Source organism: Miscanthus floridulus, chromosome 1 (assembly GCF_019320115.1).
Source record: "Miscanthus floridulus cultivar M001 chromosome 1, ASM1932011v1, whole genome shotgun sequence".
Classification (NCBI taxonomy): Eukaryota; Viridiplantae; Streptophyta; class Magnoliopsida; order Poales; family Poaceae; genus Miscanthus; species Miscanthus floridulus.
In genome coordinates, this window is record NC_089580.1 from 72,836,757 (window position 1) to 72,859,333 (window position 22,577).

Below are 22,577 nucleotides of genomic sequence, written 5' to 3' on the forward strand. Positions count from 1 at the left end.
ATCATCTTTGTGAGATTGGGAGAGAATCCAAGTGCATTGCTTGAGTGTTTACATCTAGAGGCACTTGGTGTTCGTGTTTCGCTGTGGGATTTGCTTGTTACTCTTGGTGGTTGCTACCACCTAGACAGCTTGGAGCAGTGAGGATCATTGAGTGGAGGGTGGTGATTGTCTCTGGCTCTGATCGTGGTGATTGTGAGGGGTTCTTGACCTTTCCTTGGTGGAGCGCCAAAAGGTACTCTAGTGGATTGCTCGTGGCTTGTGTGATCCTCATCTTGTGTTGGTTGTGCGGCACCCTATTGAGGGTTTGGCGTGTGAAGCCAATTAGCGTGTGAACCTCCAAGTGAGTGAATCGCCAGAACGAGGAGTAGCTTGCCAGCAAGCAAGTGAACCTCGGTAAAAAATTATTGTGTTCATCATTGATTCCGAGGTGATTGGTTTTCATTGTTATTCATCCTTGTGATTGATTGGTTCTTTTATCTACACGGCGGTATAACCCTCTTGATCACTCTCTTTACTTTACCGCAAACTAGTTGACAAGCTCTTTAGTGTAGCTAGTTGTGAGAGCTTGCTTACTTGGTTGGTGTGGCTCTTTAGTTAGCCTTTGAGAGCACACTAACATAGGGTAGTGACATAGCTCTTGTGTGAATCGACACTATCTAAACTAGAATTGTGGTAGGTGGCTTGCATTTTGAGTAGGCTAACACAACACTTGCTTCGCCTCATAATTGTTTAACTATTTTGTTAAGTGTTGTTGTAGAAATTTTATTAGGCTATTCACCCCCCTCTAGCCATTAGGACCTTTCAACGGCCTGCTACGCCATTGCATGCTCGAGTAGCATGCGAATCTCATGGTGGGCCCGATGATCCTCAAGTGTCATGGGCCCTGGAAGCCCCTGGAGCAAGGCCGCCATGGCAGCGATGTTCTAGCTTGCCTGGGTGAAGTGTGGGAGGGCTTCATCATCCTCGATGATGCTCCGATTCACGTTGTGGGCCACGGCGCGTGCACGCCCACCGTCTCCATGGTGCTCGATCTCTTGCTCAAGCTCCGCGCGTCCTGCTCGAGCTAGAGTCATGCTTCTTTGAGCTCTTGGTGCTAGGCCCTCAACTGCTCTACCCGCAGACGAGGTGGAGCCCCTACATCCCCCTTGACCTCATCGTCGAGGTCATCGGTTGGGGTAGCCTCTCCCTCATGGATGCTTTCGATGTATCCCTTGGGGGTACCTACCATGAAACATTCATGTGGGGGGTGATGGCTCCCCCTACTGGAGTCAGAGTCAGAGGGTGACTCTGATTCTCTCATGAGGAGGTCATGGAAAGATTTCATGACATATTCGGTCATCTCCATGAACTCATCGTTTGTAGGGGATGAGGGCGTGCGTTGCGCCATAAGGTGGCCAACGGTCTCTATGGCATTGCGCAGACTGTGGGGGTATTAACCCCTATACCCTTACGGCTAAGCTTGGGCCAGCCCGGATCAATGGGTCTAGTCCACCTGAAAGACGATGTGCGGCCCGGCCAACCTAATCGGAGTCCCGCACAAGGAGTCAAGGCGGATTTGGCGATTAAGCAGGATCCTAGTCGGTTAGAATAGGAATCCTTATCCAGCCGCATATGGCAATTGTAACTGACTAGGATTGGTTTCCAGATCTATAACCCTGCCCCCGGACTATATAAGGCAGGCAGGGGACCCCTCTAAAAAACATCTCTCATTGACATACAGCAATACAAATCAGACGTAGGACGTAGATATTACGCCTTCTTGGTGGCCGAACCTGGATAAAACCTCATCTCTGCCTTGCGTCACCGTCTTGTTTGTGGCTTGCGCATCTGTCTACCGACAATCTACTACCTTGGGCATACCCCTAGGTAGACTGCCAACCATATTTCATCGACAGTGGCACGCCAGGTAGGGGGTGTGCGTACTACTCTCCAAGCAAATAAGATGGTCATTGTCTCCGCCTCCATGGCTACGCCGAACGGCCTCACGTTCACCGTCGGCCAGATCACCTAGACCACCGGCTCCGATGACTTCATCGCCATGACCACGGAGGAGGCGTGGGTTCAATCTGCGCCGACCACTGCTTCACCTACATCGGCTACGGCTCCGACCACGATGAGTACGGCTCCGACCATGATGGATCTGGCTCCGACCATGATACATCTAGCTCCGACCACGCCTGCATCATCTTCAGCCACGCCGACGACTCGTCGTCCGCTTCCCCACTATAAAGGGAAGCAGATCGACAACGCCGACCTGCTCAACTCCATCGATCGGGTCGGCGCCAAACTCGCTGAAACCCTAGCTCTAGTAAGTACGATTCAAAGTCAACCTAACGAGCAAGTAACCACTCCCCACAACAGATCTACCCGACCAACTTAGACCAGTCGTCCTGCATGACTTGGTACAGATCTCGTGGTCATATCTACTCCTGAAGGGCACTCCACTCGTCATCGGCCAGCCCCCGCGATGGGTCTTCGGCTCTCTGAGTACGAAGCCTTGATGGAGAACCACTAGGTCTAGCCCTATGGCCTACGAAACGCCGCCTCCAGCTATGCGTATAACCTACAACGCCGCTTGGATCTATGTTTTATGCACCAACCTCGGCCAAAGCCGCGTGACTTCGTCAACATGATCCAGACTGAAGATTATCAAGAAGGATTCGTCCACACAGTCCAAGAGGGCGACTTTAGCTCCTCGTCTGGCATCGCATCTAAAGCATCTGTACACACCGAGCTTCAGCATCACGAAGACGACAGCACCAAGTACGATCTAGATCTGCCAGACCATGCCCTGGGGTTTTCACAATTCCCGTCTTTCCCACCAAGACGAGGGGATTTGATCCATGTTGTCAGCAATGACGAACCACCGGCGGTCAACGAAACAGAACAAGAAAGGACCGCGCACGAAGCACGCAATATTGACCGATTCAATCATCGACAAATCAAAGCCAAAGTAGACCAGGAGGCGTGACGCATAAGGGTCCAGCCATGCGACCTCAACGATGCTTTCGACAGGGTGGGGGACAAATAGGTCTTCAGGACTCCAAGTGCCAACATAGCCGTTGCCATGGCGACAATGCAACGGCTACCCAACACCCCAGAAACCCAAGCGGTTCACAATGAAATACAAGCCTATTTGACGGCTGCCATGGCCTAGACCGCAGAGATTGTAAATCAAGTCTGGGCTCCATCTGTCTCAGTCGAGTCAAGCCACAGCCACCAGCTTCCAAGTCACTCACAGCCACTCAACCCACGCGGCTCGCGCAACAACGACCCATCAGACAACCATCAAGGTAGAAACGGTGGCCATGACGGTGGTCGGGATGACAACCGTCATCGGGAGAACAACCGTCGTGATGTCCGGGATGATATTCACTGAGACAACCATGACAATCGCCTCAATAACCGTGGTCGCTGGGCTAATTCGGATGGCAATCGAGATCGCCATGATGGCAATAACGATCTTCGCCATTACCTCGGTGGACGCGATCTGCGCGCTCGCATCAACCAGAGAGCCGATGATCGAGCATCCTACGAAAGTTATCACTGTATGGAGTATGACACTGCCCATGGTCCGCCGGGTTTGAAGCAGTTTACTCCACACCTTCGCCAAGTCATATGGCCCAAGAATTTCAAGCTCAAGAAACTTCAGAATCGTTGTTGGCCATGCAGGTCACCAATGGCTGGTCAGCTTGCCGGCAAACTACTTTGATTCTTGGCAAGAGCTTAAGCAAGCCTTCATCGACAATTTCATCACTACTTGTGAACAACCGGGCAACAAGTACAATCTGCAACGGATCCGAGATTGGAAAGATGAGCCACTGCGTGAGTACGTCCGGCGTTTCTCAGAGATGCGCATCAAGGTCCCATCAATCTCCGACAATGAGGCAATCGAGGCTTTCATCACTGGCCTCCGCTTCCACGACGCCCTAAGAGACAAGCTCCTCCAGAAGAGACCTGAATCGGTCACAGCACTCCTAGCCACCGCTAAGAAATATGTGGACGCCGACGATGCTAAGAAGATAATTATTGAAGAAGCAGCAAGGGTTCCACGCTCCGACCACCCTCCACACCACGACGACTACTGCAGCAACCGTGGTTGGAACGACAATTTTGACCGCCGCAACCAGCGCAACGACTCCCGCGACCACCGCGACCAACGTAATCAGCGGCGTAACCACCATGACGATTACAGGAGCAAGCGTGCTCGGGAAGACGACGGCGAGGTCAATACCATTAAAAAGGGTGGCGAGCGTCGTAATTACGAAGATGACTACGCCAAAGCATTGAAAGGGCCCTGCCAGCTCCATCCTAAGTCAAACCATACCATGGAAAATTGCCGCATTCTCAAGTCTATCTATACGCGTCAACAGGCTCCGGACATATCCGACAAGCCTAATGATGTAGGGGAACAGTGCAACGAGGACAATGATGACGACGATGCAGACCCTCGTCACAAGTATGTCAAGCCAACCGATCGCGTGCACACCATCATCAGAGGCAAAGTGTCCATCGAGACCAAACAGGAACGCAAGCTGCTCGCCCGTGCTTGCTTGAACGTGGCCAACGCCGATAACCTCCTCGCCGATCCGCGGCTCCCTCCGTGGTCTCACCGTGAAATCTCTTTCAGCAGGAAGGACCAATGGGCCGCAATACCAGAGCCAGGACGTTTTCCCCTGGTCCTCGATCCTTGTATCAACAAGGTCCAGTTCGACAAAGTACTAATCGATGGTGGCAGCTCCATCGATATACTGTTCAAGAACAGTCTGCCCGCCCTGAAGATAGCTTAGGCGGATCTTAAGCCATACGAGGCACGGTTCTGGGGTGTTCTCCCCGGACAGAGCTCTACACCTCTTGGGCAGATCACGCTACCTGTGCAGTTTGGAACGGGAGCACTGTCGGGGTGCTCTGAATGAGGTATTTCGGGGAGAGCGGCTCTCCCTCCAGCAAGCTGTGTCATGACGTTGGCGAATGAGAAGGTGAGGCAGCCCAGGTCCTCCTAGGATGGGTGGGTCCTAGGAAGGCACCGAGCTAGTGCTCTAACCTGCCGTAATCAAAGCCGAGGAGCTAGTCGCTCCCGGGGGCGTGGGCTTCTGGTGCGTGTAGTTGTAGCTCCTTAAGCGCCTCGGCGATCGCGTCGAGGCCAGCAGAGTGGAGAGGTTAGACGGCGGCGAGAGCCTACGCCAACTCTCCCTCTGTCCTAATGATGAAGTCCAGGTTCTCGAAGCGCACGTGTGTGCCCAGGACCCAGCTGACACCATGACTAGCCATCCGAGGCCTGATGTGGACGTCGAGACGGGCAAAAATCCCCTACCTAGCGCGCCAACTATCAGTGTTTTCAGACCACCGACAAGTAAATTTGTATTTGCGTGTCTGGCTCGGATGGTGTGCTCGGAGGACACAAGTGTTTATACTGGTTCGGGCGAAACGTCCCTATGTCCAGTTCGCTGCTACTCGTGTTACCGGCACTCAGTTTGCAGTAGGGCTTACAAACAAGCGAGAGAGGGAGAGGATCCCAAGTCTCTAGTGGAAGGAGTAAACAGGTGCTGAGAGCTTGATTGCCGCTCAGCCGTGTGCTCGTGTTGTGCTCTTATGTTTTTATCTCATGGTTCAGCCCCCCTTTATGGGGTGCCCTGCTTCCCCTTTTATAGGCGAAGGAAAAGCACGGGTTACCGCGGATGAAAAGGAGAAGAACGAGAGAGAGAAGAAAGCCTCCAGGATCATCGGGTCCTTCTTCTCCTTCATGCAGCTCCCGCCGATCCTATAGATGTCAACAGGGATGGCTCCACGTCGCGGCCCTATTCGTCACTAGCGCCATGCGCGGGCATCATCTGCCGGTCATGGCGTTCTATTCTGTCCCGGCGGACGTCGTGGTGAACTGACACGCCTATCAGCGTTCGTACGAGGGTTGGACAGAACAGCACCGGCACGCCCGACACTGTTCTTGATGTGAATCGTCAGGTATGGCCCGTCATGGCCACGGGTTACATCAAGAAATGACAGTCTCTTTCCTGGTGTCAAAGTTTTGACCCAGGCCCATACGCTTGGACCTGGAGTGGTTGGCGGCGGTATAGGTCCCCGTCGGACGAGACGGAGCCCGCGTCCTTGGGGTCAACAAGACGGAGCACGAACCCAAGAGGTCGGGCAAGACGGAGCCCGCACCCAAAGGGTCGGGCGAGACGAAGCACGAACCCAACGGTCGGGCAAGATGGAGCACAAACCCAAGGGGTCGGGTGAGACGGAGGCCGCACCTAAGGGGTCGGGCGAGACGGAGCCCGCGACCTCGAGGTCAGGCCAGATGGAGCCCGCGGCCTCGAGGTCGGGCGAGACGGAGCCCGCACCCAAAGGGTCAGGCGAGACCCCCGCGGCCTTGAGGTCGGGTGAGTCAGAGCCCGCGGCCTTAGGATCGACGAGACATTTTAATACGTCTTGCTCCATCCGAGGAAGTCAGCGTGGACGCTAACTTCCTTACTTTGGGTATCCTAATATCGATACCGACATATACCTTTATGTTAATGCAGTTTTCTTAGTTACTCCTACAGTTTTTTTAGAACATGGAGGCCTGAGCATTTTCTGTTTCTGTGTAGTCCTGAATGGAGCCAGGGAACATGGAGGCATCTTGTGATGATAAACGTCATGTTCGTTTGGCTTATAAGCGGTATTTTTTCAGTCAACGAACAATATTTTTCTCTTACAACAAATCAGCCAACCGTACTTTCAGTCATGGCTTATCAGCCAAGCGAACAGGGCAAAAGCCAAATAATTATATGCATAATTAGTACCACCGAACATATACTAATACATTCTATTCTGTGAACTGTACTTTTCACTTACTACACCATTTATGCATTGAAATTTGTCATTTGAGATTAGAAGTATTTTTCTTGTTGATGCCGCTGTTAAGATAGAAGTCAAATGCTACCAACGTCAAGTCGTCAACTGAATGTGGCTGCTGGGGTACTTCTGCATGTTCTACTGATGGGCAGTCTTCCGTTCCAAGGAAACTCTGATCAGCATCCCTGTTCGCTTGAGCTTATTTAGAACTATTTTTCAGCTATAAAATAATATTTTCCTCTCACAATATTTCAGCATAAGTCAAATTTCAGCATAAACGAACATGGTTGTCTGAAACTGACCTACTACGTTAAGTTGCTCACCGAATTCTTGTTCCTTGCATGCGAACAAACCCAGTAATGGTGCAATATAAATTGTTCTGTATCCGCACTATGTATATGTTCTGAAAACAAAAATTATTGTGTATAAATCACTAATATATAAATATTATGTTAGTCCTAATATTTTAATTTCCACTTATACCAGTGATACAAATTAATAGATCATGTGTCGCTCTCATTATTGGCATCAACGTCATTTTGAAAACCTTTCTTATTGAAGCAACAAATTGAATGAACATAGTTTTTTCACCCGTGGCAACGCTCGAGCATTGGCGAGTGAACATAAACCGAAGATTAATTACCTGATCTCTGAAGTAGCACAAGTAAGAAGAGAACATTTGCACTCACTAATACAGGGTTATTTTGAAGGAATCCCTGGACAAGATCGATCAGTTGCTTCTGACCTAATGTGAAGTTGTCATGTCTCAACAGCAAACTCTTCTAATGTCTAGCTGCTCTTGATTGTGCCCCAACTCACTTGAAAAGTTGAAATAGATTAGGGTATAAGTATACTGTTGGCTACGACTCAGTAATTGGAGTTTATTTTTTATATAAAAGAAGGGAGAATCCAGTAGTAGCTAGAGACGCCACCGCGCGGAACGCGTATAGACCGACGTGTGCCACCAAAGAAGTCCTAACAATAATCGGTCAATCGGGCGACAGCAAAATCTATGGGTAGACCTAGTATTTGTGGCCACTGGTCTAGCGCTTAGGTATGCCATTAGTTAAAGCTGGCCTCATCGATCCATTGGCTGGTTTGGCTTATAGGCTGATTTAGTGTATTATTCGTTGGTTGATAAGTGGTATATGTTCTGTATCTGTGTTATGTATATGTTCTGAAAATAAAAGTTATTGTGTATAAATCACTAATATTGTTCGTTGGTTGATTTAATGTGAAAGAAAAACTTTTCTCACGATCAAGGCTTTTGGAGCTAGTTTGATCCTCGGGGACCGGGCTGTTAAAGCGAAAGTTTAATCTGCTCGAGAGAGCACGCAGCAGGAAACAAAACAAACCCTGCTGCTGCTCGTGGGCGCGCCAGTGTCCGTCCGCGTCCTAACTCCTAGGAGGCGGTGCGTGACTGTTGCTTTGCTTGCCTTGCCGGTGTGCGTGCCAAACGAACGAAACGAGCGGGCACTACCAACAGTGGTGGTGGCCACTGGCGGAAAGAAAAGAATTATCCTCGGCAGCGCGAGGCACCGCATTCGCTCTTGGAAGCTACCGCGGGCGGGCCTCCTCCTCCAACTCCATCCCCTCACCGGCTCACCGTCATGCGCCCGTGTCCGTCCGTGTGCACTGGCCACCGAATATGCGGAGCGGAACAGGCGTCGTCCCTTCGTTGAATCGTTGCATAGCTGCATTTCCTTCCCGCCGTGCCCATGCCGCCGAATCCTTGCCCAGTGGAGTGGCTCCGGTCCGGCGTCCTTCCAGCCAGGCAGACAGCGTTCCACGTCGTGCCAGGTGCGGAGCGCATCATGCGCATGGCGATGTTGTGCATGTGTGTTTTCCTGCTCGAATCATGACAAGTGGCCTGTTCGTTTGGCTATGGTTTATCGTAAACGATCATAAATTTTCAGTCGGAATAATATTTTTTTCTCACATAAACTAGCCAGAAGTACTTCTTCACGAACCAGCAACGATACGAACCAGCCAACCAAACATGCTGAAGGACAAGGTTACTGCATTTCGGGCCCATGCCCGTGCCGCCCGGCTAACCGGCGTTGGCTCGACGCGCGGAGCGTTCACACCTCCATCTCCGAGTGTTGGGGACCCCACAGGTCAACCATCCCTGACCACTCGCCGAGTCACCGTCGACCGTCGTCCGTCGTCCGTCGTCCTGCTGGAAGGTAAAATTGCCTCACCGCCGCCGGGTTTCACCGGCAGATGGGGGGCCACGGAAAATATCTCCCCTACTAGACAGACTTCTGTAGGGTAGTACTGCTAGTGCGCTGTGCTGAAAGAAAGACAAGCTCCAAAACGTGGGGGCACCGGAATCCCCAATTCCGCCGCCGGACCCCACCCACATCATCACGAGACCGGAGACCCGAACCGCAGGCGCATCCGCGCGGTGTGCAGTGCAATCCATGGGGAACGCCGGTCGGACACCGGGTACGCCCGCCCCCACGCCGATGCGTTTTTGGGTTTTTTCCCATCGTTTAAAAACCAGCTGAGCTGACGCCCCTGGCCCTCTGCCCTCCAGCTCACTGCCAGTGCCACTGTCCGCTCATCACTCCACTCCCCCACACCTCGCCGCAGCCTCGATACTGCGATGTGAGCCCGCAGCTGTGCCACTGCCACCCTTCCTCCCCTCTCCCCAGCCATAAAAACTCCCGCGGATCGCCTCGTCGCCGCCACCCGCGGCCACGCCCCCCACTTCCGCCCTTCTCCCGCCCGCGTACACATTGCCCAGCAAGCTGATGGAGATGAACAAATCCCGGTGGTGTCGCGCCACCCTGCTGCTGCTGCTGTCCCTGGCTCTCCGCGCCGCGGCGTACCTGCAGGAGCGAAAGAACTACATCGTGCACCTCCGGCCGCGGGAAGCCGCCGACGGCTCCGTCGAGGAGTGGCACCGCTCGTTCCTATCGCAGGCGGCGGCGGCCAGGCTGGACTCCGCGGCCGACGGCGGCGGCGACGACGGCCCGCGGATCATATACTCCTACAGCGACGTCTTCACGGGCTTCGCCGCGCGGCTCACGGACGAGGAGGCGGAGGCGCTGAGGGCCACGGACGGGTGCGCGCGGCTGTACCCGGAGGTGTTCCTGCCGCTCGCCACCACCCGCTCGCCGGGCTTCCTCGGCCTCCACCTCGGGAACGAGGGCTTCTGGAGCCGCTCCGGGTTCGGGCGCGGGGTGGTGATTGGGATCCTCGACACGGGGATCCTGCCCAGCCACCCGTCCTTCGGCGACGACGGGCTCCAGCCGCCGCCCAAGGGGTGGAAGGGGACCTGCGAGTTCAAGAACATCGCGGGGGGAGGATGCAACAACAAGATCATCGGGGCGCGCGCGTTCGGGAGCGCGGCGGTGAACTCGACGGCGCCGCCCGTCGACGACGCGGGCCACGGCACGCACACGGCCAGCACGGCCGCGGGCAACTTCGTCGAGAACGCCAACATCAGGGGCAACGCGGACGGCACGGCGTCCGGGATGGCGCCGCACGCGCACCTCTCCATCTACAAGGTGTGCACGCGCAGCCGCTGCTCCATCATGGACATCATCGCGGGGCTGGACGCCGCCGTCAAGGACGGCGTCGACGTGCTGTCCTTCTCCATCGGCGCCTACTCGGGCACGCAGTTCAACTACGACCCCATCGCCATCGCCGCGTTCAAGGCCATGGAGCGCGGCATCTTCGTCAGCTGCGCCGCGGGCAACGCGGGGCCGGAGCCTGGAACGGTCGGCAACGGCGCGCCGTGGATGCTCACCGTCGCCGCGGGCACCATGGACCGCGCGATACAGACCAATGTCAGGCTCGGCAACGGCGAGGAGTTCCACGGCGAGTCCCTGTTCCAGCCCAGGAACAACTCCGCCGCGGACCCGCTCCCGCTGGTGTACCCCGGCGCGGACGGCTTCGACGCGAGCCGCGACTGCAGCGTGCTGCGCGGCGCCGAGGTGACCGGCAAGGTGGTGCTCTGCGAGAGCAGGGGCCTGAGCGGCCGCATCGAGGCGGGGCAGACCGTGGCGGCGTACGGCGGCGTGGGCATGATCGTGATGAACAAGGCGGCGGAGGGGTACACCACCTTCGCCGACGCCCACGTCCTCCCGGCGTCGCACGTCAGCTACGAGGCCGGGGCCAAGATCATGGCCTACCTCAACTCCACGGCCAACGGGACGGCGAGCATCGACTTCAAGGGGACGATCATCGGCTCGTACCCGTCGCCGGCGGTCACCTTCTTCTCGTCCCGTGGGCCGAGCAAGGCGAGCCCGGGCATCCTGAAGCCGGACATCACGGGCCCCGGCATGAACATTCTCGCGGCGTGGGCGCCGAGCGACTCGCGCACGGAGTTCTCCGACGGCGGGGCCGACCTCTCCTTCTTCGTCGAGTCCGGCACGTCCATGTCGACGCCGCACCTGAGCGGCATCGCGGCGCTCTTCAAGAGCCTGCACCCAGACTGGTCACCGGCGGCGATCAAGTCGGCGATCATGACGACGTCCGACGCGGTGGACCGCACGGGCCTGCCCATCAAGGACGAGCAGTACCGGCACGCCACCTTCTACGCCATGGGCGCGGGCTACGTGAACCCGGCGCTGGCCTTCGACCCCGGCCTGGTCTACGACCTCCACGCCGACGACTACATCCCCTACCTCTGTGGGCTGGGGCTCGGCGACGACGGCGTCACGGAGATCGCCCACCGCCCCGTCACCTGCGGCGGTCTCAGGGCCATCACCGAAGCGGAGCTCAACTACCCGTCCCTCGTCGCCAACCTGCTGTCCCAGCCCATCACGGTGAACCGCACGGTGACCAACGTGGGCAAGGCGAGCTCCGTGTACACCGCCGTGGTGGACATGCCCAAGGACGTGTCGGTTACCGTGCAGCCGCCGATGCTCCGGTTCACGGAGCTGAAAGAGAAGCAGAGCTTTACGGTGGCGGTGCGGTGGGCGGGGCAGCCCAACGTCGCCGGCGCCGAGGGCAACCTCAAGTGGGTCTCCGACGATTACATCGTGAGGAGCCCCCTTGTGATTCCACCCAAGGGAGAGTAGCGCGCGAGCAGCAGCAATGCTCTTTGTGTTGCTCGTGTTCAGTTCAGAACGCTAATTTTGCAACCATGGTACAGAGTATGTATGTATAGCGTCTCTAGACTACGGCACTTGGATGGCATGTTTGTATGTATAGGCTAGATTTTGTTCTGTAAATAGCGGAGATCAATAAAGCTGTGTTCTTGGGATATCACAATGCGTTTTCTCAGCTCTGCAAGATGCTGCCGTTCCATTTCTGAAACTCCCGAGAATGTATGTAGCCAAGATCTGGTGACTGGTGAGGATATGATCACATGGTCGGTCTTCGATCATGCCACCAAAATAGGACATGATCGACCACGTGTTCTTCAGCAACAGCAGATATATACTTCACCGCTACTACACTTCGCGGAAAGCGATGCGGCGATGATGCAGTTCTACTGTAACACGGTTGATCTTTTTCTGTTGCTTACTAACGAAGAAGTGCTGTTGTTCAGTAAAGTACAAAGATCATGCTACTTATTGCCACCTTTTAAGATGTGATTCAGTGATTGGATTTCTCGATTCCAGCCTCTGAATTGTTGCGCTTTGCTCGGCCGCTCCGTTTCAGAATTCAGAAAAACGCGGTCATCCCTGCTCAAAAGTGACCACATGACGGATCATGTAAAAAATTCAGAGAGGTTCTATCTATGCTTCTAGCTGGCCTAACGACATGTCCGATGCCAACGAACATGAGTTGCTGATTGCCTTTTCCAAAGATCACCGGCCTGTTCACTTGTTGGTTTCAACTAGGACTTATCAGTCGGCCAACGATGTTTTCCTCTCACAACAAACCAGCACTAGCCGGACTTATCAGCCCAGAAACCAACCAGCGAACAGACTCCGCAGCTGCTGTACTGTGCCAAAAGCGATGACGACGCAGTGCCCAAAGGTACGTAATTTGGTGCGTTGCTTGCCGAAGATGAAGTTGCTCTCGTTCGGCAAGTAAAGGATCATGCTACCTATTGCCACTTTTCAAGACGTGACTAGCACCCTGTTCGCTTGATGTGGCTTATAAGTCGGCTAATGTTGTTTTGTTGTGAGAGAAAAACACTGTATCATAACTGATAAGCCTGGTTTATTTTTCCGACCTGTAATCCAAGTTTATTTTGTGGCTTGGCTTGTGTGAATGTTGGCCAAACAGTAAGCAACAAAGCACGTACGTAGTAGATGTATAGTACAAATGCACATTAAGCTTTTTGGCTGTCTGTCACATGACATGCCTTCTAGCAAGTTGCCTACGCACTACGGGCACTGTTAGATCTACTAGGCTCTTGTACAGTACATACAGTTACCGTTTTGGAGTTACTGGGCTGCAGTACGGAGTACTACAACGCATCATGTTCGGCAGGAATCGCCGTACCACAGCGGCAGCCACTTCATTGGGACATCAATTCATTGTCCCCAAGGACACTACTAGCATTCAGCCACGCACTGTCAAGAGATCGAACTACACTGTATTCATGGCCACAAACTGATCAGTACATAATGGAACCACTGATGTACTACACTATACCATGTTCCTGAATGCTCTTCGTAGAAACCATATATTGTTACACAGTGTTGTTTGAGTAAGCCCATATAGACAAGCGTGCCATCTCTCCCTTGCGGATCAAAAGGGCTACAAATCTGAATGGTCAACATAATGCAGCATCTTCAGGATGGACACTGATAGATGTGGGACAGACAATCAAATGACTGTTTGTGAGGCAGTGTTCGGCTGCACTTTAAGCCGGCTTGTTCGGCTTATTTTTTTAGCCGGAACAGTACTTTTCTCTCATAATATTCCAGCATAAACAGTGTTTTTCAGCATAAATAGTAAATAATCCAGCTCAGCCAAACACTCCCGACTCAAAGGCGGACCTGTTGAAGGTAATAATTAATGTTACCATCAATCCAGCAGCAAGGTCACAAACCAGGTTGGCTGGTTCGTATCGTTGCTAGTTCGTAAAGAAATATTGCTGGCTGATTTATGTGAGAGAAAAATACTATTTCGACTAAAAATTTACGATCGTTTACGACAAAGCCACAGCCAAACGAACAGGCTGCATTCAGACACACAGTTACAGAATCGAATGGGTCTATACTAGTGGCAAACGCGCGCGAGGGGTAAGAACTCTGTTGACATTCATTAAGGTACACATGGCACGGACGTGGCTATTTGCACAGGTAAGATGCCTTGATCGATATATATTTACAATCTGGTGGAAACAATAGAGTTTGAGGCATACAGTAGCGATGTTGGTGGTTTATGGTGTACTACAGCAGCTGATGGTCATACATTGTGCAGACACGATAGATGGCTTATATTTACAGCATGCATACAGTATATACTTTGGGATATATTGTACAGATGTTTGTCCTGGACCTTGCACTGCTGGATGCGCTTGATGGTCGTCGGAAGTTGGTGGCAAAAGACATTGTCGCAGGCGGACGAATCTGTTTAAGAATTAAATCATGTAAGGCTCACGCAAGTAGTGCGGAAATTGGTTTTTGGGTTTGTGGACGTACGAGATCTGATAGTTGTTTTGTTACCTGTTCATGGTGCATATGGTTCCCAGTCTGATGGCATTGTTTATTCAGTAGAAATGTGTTAGAGCTATACAGCCGTAAAGATAAAGCTGGAATTTTTACATATGTATATTTAGATACATAAGTTGGTTTTGGTGTTTGTACCTGAGCTGTCCGAATCTCTAGCTGCAAAATCTGTTTGTTAAGAAGTAGATGAAAGTATGGTTTAGTCTTAGCTGTAGTGTCCTAGGTATATGATCCTGTGCAAGTATGAGCAAGTGAAATGGATTGTGCACACGTACCTCGCAACCGGGAAGTGGCCTCATCGTCTTGCGCTGCAAAGTGAACATATAATGTCAGTGTGTATTTTACTGCTATTTGTATGTGTATTCTGCTATGAGTGAGTGTTATTAGCTGCATAACACTGCTCGAGAGCCTCGTTTCGATGCGCGGTAGCAAGATCAGAGCATCCTGCCGGTGGACTTATAATTGTTACAAATATTTTTGTGTGTAGTGTTTAAGGAGGTTGCAGCTGTGAGTGATTTTACCTCGGCGGTCGGCAGTGTTGTCTGGATAGTTCGGCTGGTATGCGAAGCCATGCATGTCTTCTGTTGTTGTTTTGTACCATAGGGGCCAAATGTTGAGCATGTCGCCACTTGGGGTTGCTCTTTTGACACCTACATGTGCAATGCTGGGTACAAGCATGTCTGATCCGTAGGCGGACACAAAGTATGTAAGCCTTGCACGCATGAATGTTATTCGATGGATGGTGCAGCCTCGTTACTGGATGTGCTTCTGTGTTTCAGCATCCCTGTATGACCAATTGAGCAAAGAATAAATCAAGCATGTAGTGTAGTTTGCGATTAAGAATGAGATAACCCATCACATGAGGTTACTAAAAGACTACTCCCTCCATACTAAAAAATGAAGTCATTTTGGACAAGGCTTGGGTCAAACATTGGGAATATAAATCATGAATAACTTTTAAGTTGTTGAGTTTGGAAATGTGAAAACCATATGTATAGATTTGTCTTGAAAAATACTTTCACAAAAATTTACATATATCACTTTTTGATAAATATCTTTATAAAAATAAGTAGTCAAAGTTATGCTTTGGAGACCGTGTCGCTGTCCAAAACGACTTTATTTTTTAGTATGGAGGGAGTATATTTCATGAACTACAAATATACCGTGGCCGAAGGCGTTTTTCTAGTTCCTCGAATGGAGGGGCAGAGGGCATACAAAGATGAATATTGATTGAAGAGAAGAAGCAATCACGGATCGAGCTCCTTGGACATCAATGTCGAGAGCACCTCTGGAAGGAAAAAGCAATTCAAAGATGAAGTAGCTCACCTTTCTACTTCATCTTTCAGAAATTTGTACTAAAAAATGTAGTAGTCTTACCTTTCCCTATTCACAGATTCGTCTGCTTCAATATTTGTGCCATATACATTTCCATGAACACGGGCAAACTCAAGAAATCTGCCCTTGCTTATATCTTTCACTCGCTTCTTTCTGTGAAATGGCAGTGAACACCAATTATTCCCTTATATCTCTTGGAGACCCTGTATATAAAATCCTTAAAAACAGAGAACTCTCACAGTATCCAAGTGGTGCAAGTGAGCATAGCATTAGAAGATACGCTGTACTAAGAGGCCAAAGTTCATTATAACATGCTTGTTCGCGACAAACCGCTGAAACAATAAATTGGACAATGCTCTCTGGACACCAGTACACACTGGTATGTTATAATGAACCTGCTGAAACTATGAAGCACATTGTACATATATTTTAGGGACTGCTGAATGCTGTAACATTAAAAATTTCATATCAGGATACGAAGCGCTGGCACCTAAATCACATATTGTAACTTAGACACCAGATATGTTTCCTACTTTGCAGTAATGTGAACTCTTGTTGCCACTGGCCTAACATAGCTGTCTGCAACCTGTTGAGAACTATTTGTGTGCATCCTGACTGTAAGCAGAACAGTGAAAGCTAATACATATTTGTCTCCATTTTGGACCGTTATCATGCCTAATCAAAGGAACTTCTAATACATATGTATTTGTTTCCATTTTCGACCATTATCATGTGTATTCAAAGGAACTTAGAAACTGAAAAAGCAAAAAACAGATCTATACTGAATAAAAGATTTGTTTCCCACAACAGGATTTTTTTTTTCCTCATTTTACCTGTAACTAATTTGCAGACATGGGTCCAATCACATTTAGGCACCGCATGAATAAGAATGGAAACTAAAAGCAAGAGAGATCAATGTCACCCAAACAGCAGATGAGGCAACCACTGCTGTCGGCAACCAAATGAGCACAAAATACGCCGTCATCACTGCAGGAGATGAACGGGAAAAAAAAGGTGCGAATAACTGAGGAAATATAATGTATATAGAAGGGCTAGATACCAAAAGTGAAGGCTGAGAAATGGCCTACATTACCGAAAATAGTGTTATTTAATGATCAATGGCATTTTGTTCAGATAGGTTTCGTTTAATATTTCGTTCAGATGTCTTCGTAAATAGGATGCAGTGGGTCACTCAAATAACTACTTTGCCACCTAAAATGCAGTAACTGCAATCCAATTTATAGCATGCTGTACAAACCATTGACATGGATTAGCTTAGTCCCCGCACTCACCATTTCACCAATACGGTGGGAAAATCATGCAAGGTAAGCAGTGGAACTGACACCCTATTTTGTGCTGTAATAGAGCACGCATGTAAATGGGGAAAATACAGCGAACACACTAAGCAACCGCTAGATCGACGAAGGGGACAAGCAGAAATTACAGTGCCAAAATTTTCATGAAGCAACCCCAAGTCAGAGATCAGACAAATATGTCTGCCCATCTCATGTCTTAGTTTGCTGAAATCGAAAATGGCACTAATGGGCCAGATAAATCTGTGCATCTATGTTTATAGCAGCTGCAAAACTACCAGGCAGTACATGAAATGCATAAATCATAGAGGCAGCAAGTGGACAGTAGTAGATTTTGTAAAGCATGATAATGACACTAAAGTGAACCGGGATATCAGAAATTAGGAAATGGGGTAATGTAGTTCACACTTTTCTTTAAAACAAAGTCTAGCCACGCAGGTAGCAATAGGTAGACCAAAATAATTACGAACGCACTATATTTAAATTATAATTTGGAACAATTCAGATTCATAAGGTTGCTAGGAGCACATATAAACAGATGCGAAGGCAGTTTTGAATAGGCAAGATAGCACTGGAGGAAAAATACACATATATGAATGACAACAAAACAAGCAAAATAATCTAAAGTTTTGAAGGGCGGGCCTGGTGCAAGCGGTAGAGTCTTACCGCCTGTGACCGGAAGGTCCCGGGTTCGAGCCGCGGTCTCCTCGCATTGCACAGGCGAGGGTAAGGCTTGCCACTAACACCCTTCCCCAGACCCCGCACAGAGCGGGAGCTCTCTACACTGGGTACGCCCTTTTGAAGGGAACTATATCTTGACATATCAAAGGTAAAATGGGTAGGTGTAAATGAAAAACAAACCTGTGTAATCAGAACCATGATAGACACCTTTGAGACTCCCAAAATGTTCTTCCTTTGTAATCTCCAATGTCTCTAGGTTAGTCTTATCAAGTATCTGAGAATATTAGAAGTAGCATTCAGTGGAAAACTACATAATCCGTAGTATATATACATGGCAGTGTAACAAAAATAAATAGGTAAAAAAGTTTCAGTAGATTTTGGCTGCTTTGAGGAGCTTACCAGGATTTATGTGCATACAATAGAAAATCTGATGTTGTTTCAGCAGGGCTGACAAAAAAACATATACATACCAATAATGCAATGGGAAATGAAGCTGAAGCCTGAAAAACATGAGAAGCACATGTAAGATACTTCCTCCATTATCTTTTGTAGGGCGCCATAACATTTCACGTAATTATCTTTTTGTTAGGCGTGATAGAGAAATTCAAGGCGTACATAATTCGAGGAGCACATGTATTAGTGAACGGGCCTCGGGAATACTGCAGTGTTTCTGCGCGTGGTCCCTAAACTGCAACAAATGTAAACTTTAAAAAATGAAAAGCATGGGAAAACACATGTAAAAAATATTGTGCAGGAATGAAATTCTTATGATGCAGCCCCCGAGCAGCGCACACGTCGCAGCGGACACAAGAGAGAGGAACATGGGCCGATGGACTCCGAAATGAATGAAAAATTAAATCCAGACGCACCAGGTTATCATGTGTGCAAGAATTGCACAATCGAAGTGGTTGGGTTAAACAAGAACTCCACCATCAATTGTCACATGTTGCTGGCTTTCCTCCCATTATTTCTCCATCATTGATGTCGAAACCAAGAAAATTTTATGGGTCCAGACCTATTGGCTGTACCATGGAGAGAAGGAAATTTAGAATGGAAAGAACATAATCCAGAAACTTCAGCTTTGAGCAGTTCAAAATCAGAACTCATAAGGCTGAAAAGAAAAGACGGGTCTCAAATAAATAGATGGAGCATGCATGGTAAGTTTTGAATAGACAACAATAGGCACAGTGAAATTTAAAAAACATGTGACCAATGTCAACACAAATATCTTTCATAAAAAACGTTCAGATGGCAACAATCTGGGTAGAGAGGACTGTATCCTTTCTCTCATTACCACATATGCTTACAATAAGTATGCAGAGGACACCTATTAACTGTTTTTGTGGAGAACTTACATTTAATAGTTGCCAATTCTTCAATACCCATGGCCTCAAGATATAACCAGAAAATGTCACGCTTCTTTCATATCTCGCTGTTGAGCACAGTCTGCACGGGGAAAAAAGAACAGGTAAGGCATTGAGATTATGTTGAAATTGACACCAATGAATAGGGAAACAGTTACCGTGTTATGCTTTATTTCGAATGCATAAATTATGGTTTATCATCCAAAAATAAGCAAATGATTATAAAAGAGCACAGACCTGACCATATAGAAATAAGGTTGGAAATGGGACTTTTGAAAAAGAAGGCCTGCATGTAGCAGATGGTATAGCCAATAGCCAAAAAAAAAAGTGTGAGCCGAACCTCCAGCAACCACCCCCAAATTTCATTTCGCTAAACATCAAATAACTTTGGGTGCGCAAATATAAATGAGCTATCCAGTTTTTTGGTATAAACCTAGAATCATTTTTATCTAAAAATAGCCAAACACAAATTAACTCATCTAGATTTGTAATACAACATTACAGGCAGTTCATGGACGAATCAATGACCACAAAAAAATCATGTAAGCAATAACTGTGAAGCTATTCTGGACTACATCTTACATGTCTGCTAGATGGAAGGGACCTGCAACAATTTTTATCTAAAAATAGACAAACACAAATTAACCCATCTAGATTTGCAATACAACACTACAGGTACTTCATGGAGTAATCTATGACCAAAAAAATGACGTGAGAAGTAACTGTGAAGCTATTGTGGACTACATTTACATGTCTGCTAGATGAAAGGGCACAATAATTGGCTGTTGTGAAGATCAAGCCACACCAAGCAGGCCACACCCCAAAAAAATTATAGTGACCATGTAGATGGGTAAGAGAAAAGGGGGCAACAATAGATCTAGGGTGAAACTGACCTTGCCTTGTTCTTTTGCCTACTTTCACCACGATTAGCCTCCTCAAAATCTCACATCCTGTGAAAAACTATGCAAGGGAGCAATGTCATATGCAGGAAAAAATCACAGACAATGGTTCTTGGTGCACGCATATGCAGTATGTCGCCTGAGGGCACCCACCGTTGGAACCCGCGGCGCCGGCGCGGTACCTGACCAGGGTCGCCGTCGCGCCGCCCGTGCTGGGGAGGTGGAGGGGGAGTCCAGCGCCCGCGCCCGCGCCATGGGGCGGCCGTCGCCAGGGCCTAGTCGCGCCCGCTTCGATGCGCCGCGCCGCGTCGCTAGCGGCGCCGGCGGGGGTGTCCGCGGCCGCACCGGGGCGCCGCGCCGCCTGGCCGGCGTACGGAGCGGGGGGCGCCGCGGCCATGGCCGGGCGTGGGGAAGGAGGGGGCGCCCGCGGCTGCGCCGGTGTGGCACCGCACGGGGGCGTCCATGGCGAGGAGAGGCCCTGTCACGCCCGCACCGCCGCCGCCACCCGCGCCGTTCGTCGGCTGTTGCGCTGCGGCTCCAGGAGAGAGAGAGGGGAAGGGGTAAGCAGAGGAGGCTTTTAGCCGTCTTCCATTAAAAAAGTTCGTAATTACAATTAAGTCGTTAAAAAAATTAACCGTAGATAGGTGTCACTCATCTAAACTTCTTCGTCTTACACATTATTCCATCCATGTTCCGTTTGTTTTTTTGCCGTTTAGTAGCCCTTACAGATGGGACCGGTCAGTGAAATTGTCTACAATGCTCTTGGGCGGTGGCCATCCATCCTCTGCCTGCCTACCCCGCTTATCAGAGTTAGGAACTACAGCATTGATACTAGTATAGAGCCCTTCGTGCCATCTGGGGTGCGGTACCGTGGTCTACAGCAGACGACGGAGGCAGCGCCGCAGCAGGAGGTGGAGGACTTCTCCCTCGAGTGGTGGCGCCTGATGTCCGCCTCCCCGGCCTTCCGCGACAGCTGGCTCCGCGGGTACGGCGCGCTCGGCCTACTCGACGCCGAGGAGGACCTGGACGACGACGCGGAGGTCGACGGCTTCCTCCCCGACGACTTCTCCCCTCCGGCCCTGCGCCAAGGTAAGTCGTCGTGTCGCCTCGCACCTCGCCCTCCTCGCGGCGTCCACGGCCGCCCGCTGCTCGTCCTCGCGCTCCCGCTCGCCTTCCTGCTCCTGCTCCTCCTCCGTGGCACCTTGCCCTCCTCACGGCGTCCGCGGCCGCCGCGTTCACCGACGCCGCGGGGGCCACGCGCCTGTTGCGGGGACGCATGCGCCTGCGTCGCTCGTCGGGCTCCAGCTCCGTCCAGTGGTTCATCGGGGACGACGACGATAAGCCGTTGGAGCATATGCGCAGGGCCTGGAGCGTGCGCGGTCGCGGGGGGCGTGGGGCCGGGCCGCTACCGCCGAGGGTGCAGGGCGGTGCTGGGGCCGGGAGGCGCTAGGGGCGAAGGGCGGGGCCGAGTGAAAGGTCCTAATATGGCTAGAGGGGGGTGAGTAGCCTATTTAAAAATCTACAAATCAACTAGAACAATTTGATTAGTATGATAAATAGCAAAATATAAACTTGCTCTAGCTCTACAAGGGTTGTAAGCCACCTATCCAATAATTCTAGTTGCAATAATTACTAGGCACACAACTTATAAAGTTACTACTCACTGAGAGCTCTCAATCTTGCTACTCTAAAGAGCTTCACTAGATGAACTTAAAATAACAAAGCAAGCTCTCAATTCTAATTACACTAAAGAGCTTGCCACAACTAGTTTGCAAGAATATAAATAAGTGAGTGGGGTGATTATATCGTCGTGTAGAGGAGTGAACCAATCACAAGATGAAAACTAATTCAATCACCAGGAGAATACCAAGGGGCAAGAGACAACTAATTTTTCTCCCGAGGTTCACGTGCTTGCCAACACGCTACGTCCCCGTTGTGTCGACCAACACTTGGTGGTTCAGTGGCTAAGAGGTGTTTCACTAACCTCGTCCACAAGATTAGACACTGCAAGAACCTATCCATAAGTGAGGTAACTCAATGACATGAGCAATTTACTAGAGTTACCTTTCGGCACTCTGCCGGAAAAGGTACAACTCCCCTCAAAATCATCGAAGGCGGCCACGAACAATCACCAACTCGTGCCGATCCTCCACCACTGCACCAAGCCATCTAGGTGGTGGCAACCACCAAGAGTAACAAGCGAAATTCGCAGCACAACACGAATACCAAGTGCCTCTAGATGCAATCGCTCAAGCAATGCACTTGGATTCTCTCACAATCTCACAAAGATGATGAATCAATGATGGAGATGAGTGGGAGAGCTTTGGCTCAGCTCACAAGGTTGCTATGTCAATGAAAATATGCAAGAGCATGAGCTAGAGCTGGTCATGGGGCTTAAATAGAAGCCCCCACAAAATAGAGCCGTTGTACCCCTTCATTAGGTACTGATCGGGGTGACTGGACGCTCCGGTCCTACTGACCGGACGCAGGGCTCAGCGTTCGGTCACCCGATGGCGGCCACATGTCATCCTGCGTTCAACAGGAGTTGTCTGATCTCAACGGTCA

General features: G+C 50.3%; 2 protein-coding genes across 6 annotated transcripts; one reads left to right on the top strand and one right to left on the bottom strand.

Annotated features, from left to right (window-relative positions):
- The first annotated feature begins 9,312 nt into the window (after window positions 1-9,312).
- Window positions 9,313-11,997, top strand: LOC136486998 (subtilisin-like protease). Its single transcript, XM_066484102.1, has one exon. It carries the CDS (start codon window positions 9,591-9,593, stop codon window positions 11,865-11,867), a length of 2,277 nt encoding a protein of 758 aa, XP_066340199.1. The 5' UTR covers window positions 9,313-9,590; the 3' UTR covers window positions 11,868-11,997.
- A 2,050-nt stretch (window positions 11,998-14,047) lies between these two features.
- Window positions 14,048-20,566, bottom strand: LOC136487006 (uncharacterized). Of its 5 annotated transcripts, none has more exons than XR_010767112.1 (14): window positions 20,166-20,566; window positions 20,007-20,073; window positions 19,105-19,195; window positions 18,619-18,771; window positions 18,365-18,437; window positions 18,149-18,249; window positions 17,930-18,023; window positions 15,798-15,908; window positions 15,584-15,708; window positions 14,942-15,204; window positions 14,696-14,728; window positions 14,559-14,588; window positions 14,418-14,444; window positions 14,048-14,321 (listed from the first exon to the last, which is right to left on the bottom strand). XR_010767112.1 is itself a non-coding variant. In XM_066484111.1 (13 exons), exons 9-13 carry the CDS (start codon window positions 14,990-14,992, stop codon window positions 14,193-14,195), a joined length of 270 nt encoding a protein of 89 aa, XP_066340208.1. In that variant the 5' UTR covers window positions 14,993-15,204; window positions 15,584-15,908; window positions 17,930-18,023; window positions 18,149-18,249; window positions 18,365-18,437; window positions 18,619-18,771; window positions 19,105-19,195; window positions 20,007-20,073; window positions 20,166-20,564; the 3' UTR covers window positions 14,048-14,192. The 5 variants fall into 5 exon arrangements, 1 of the variants encoding a protein (XP_066340208.1); XR_010767114.1 differs by having other exon boundaries at window positions 15,798-15,958; XR_010767110.1 differs by having other exon boundaries at window positions 15,584-15,908; window positions 20,007-20,063.
- Between the last annotated feature and the right edge of the window lie 2,011 nt (window positions 20,567-22,577).

Coding starts and splice junctions, on each gene's coding strand:
- LOC136486998 (XM_066484102.1), top strand. CDS start 9,591: ATGGAGATGAACAAATCCCGGTGGTGTCGCGCCACCCTGCTGCTGCTG.
- LOC136487006 (XM_066484111.1), bottom strand. CDS start 14,992: ATGGCTTCGCATACCAGCCGAACTATCCAGACAACACTGCCGACCGCC. Junction 14,729..14,941: donor CAACACTGCCGACCGCCGAG/GTAAAATCACTC, acceptor TTCACTTTGCAG/CGCAAGACGATGAGGCCACT. Junction 14,445..14,558: donor TAGAGATTCGGACAGCTCAG/GTACAAACACCA, acceptor CAATGCCATCAG/ACTGGGAACCATATGCACCA.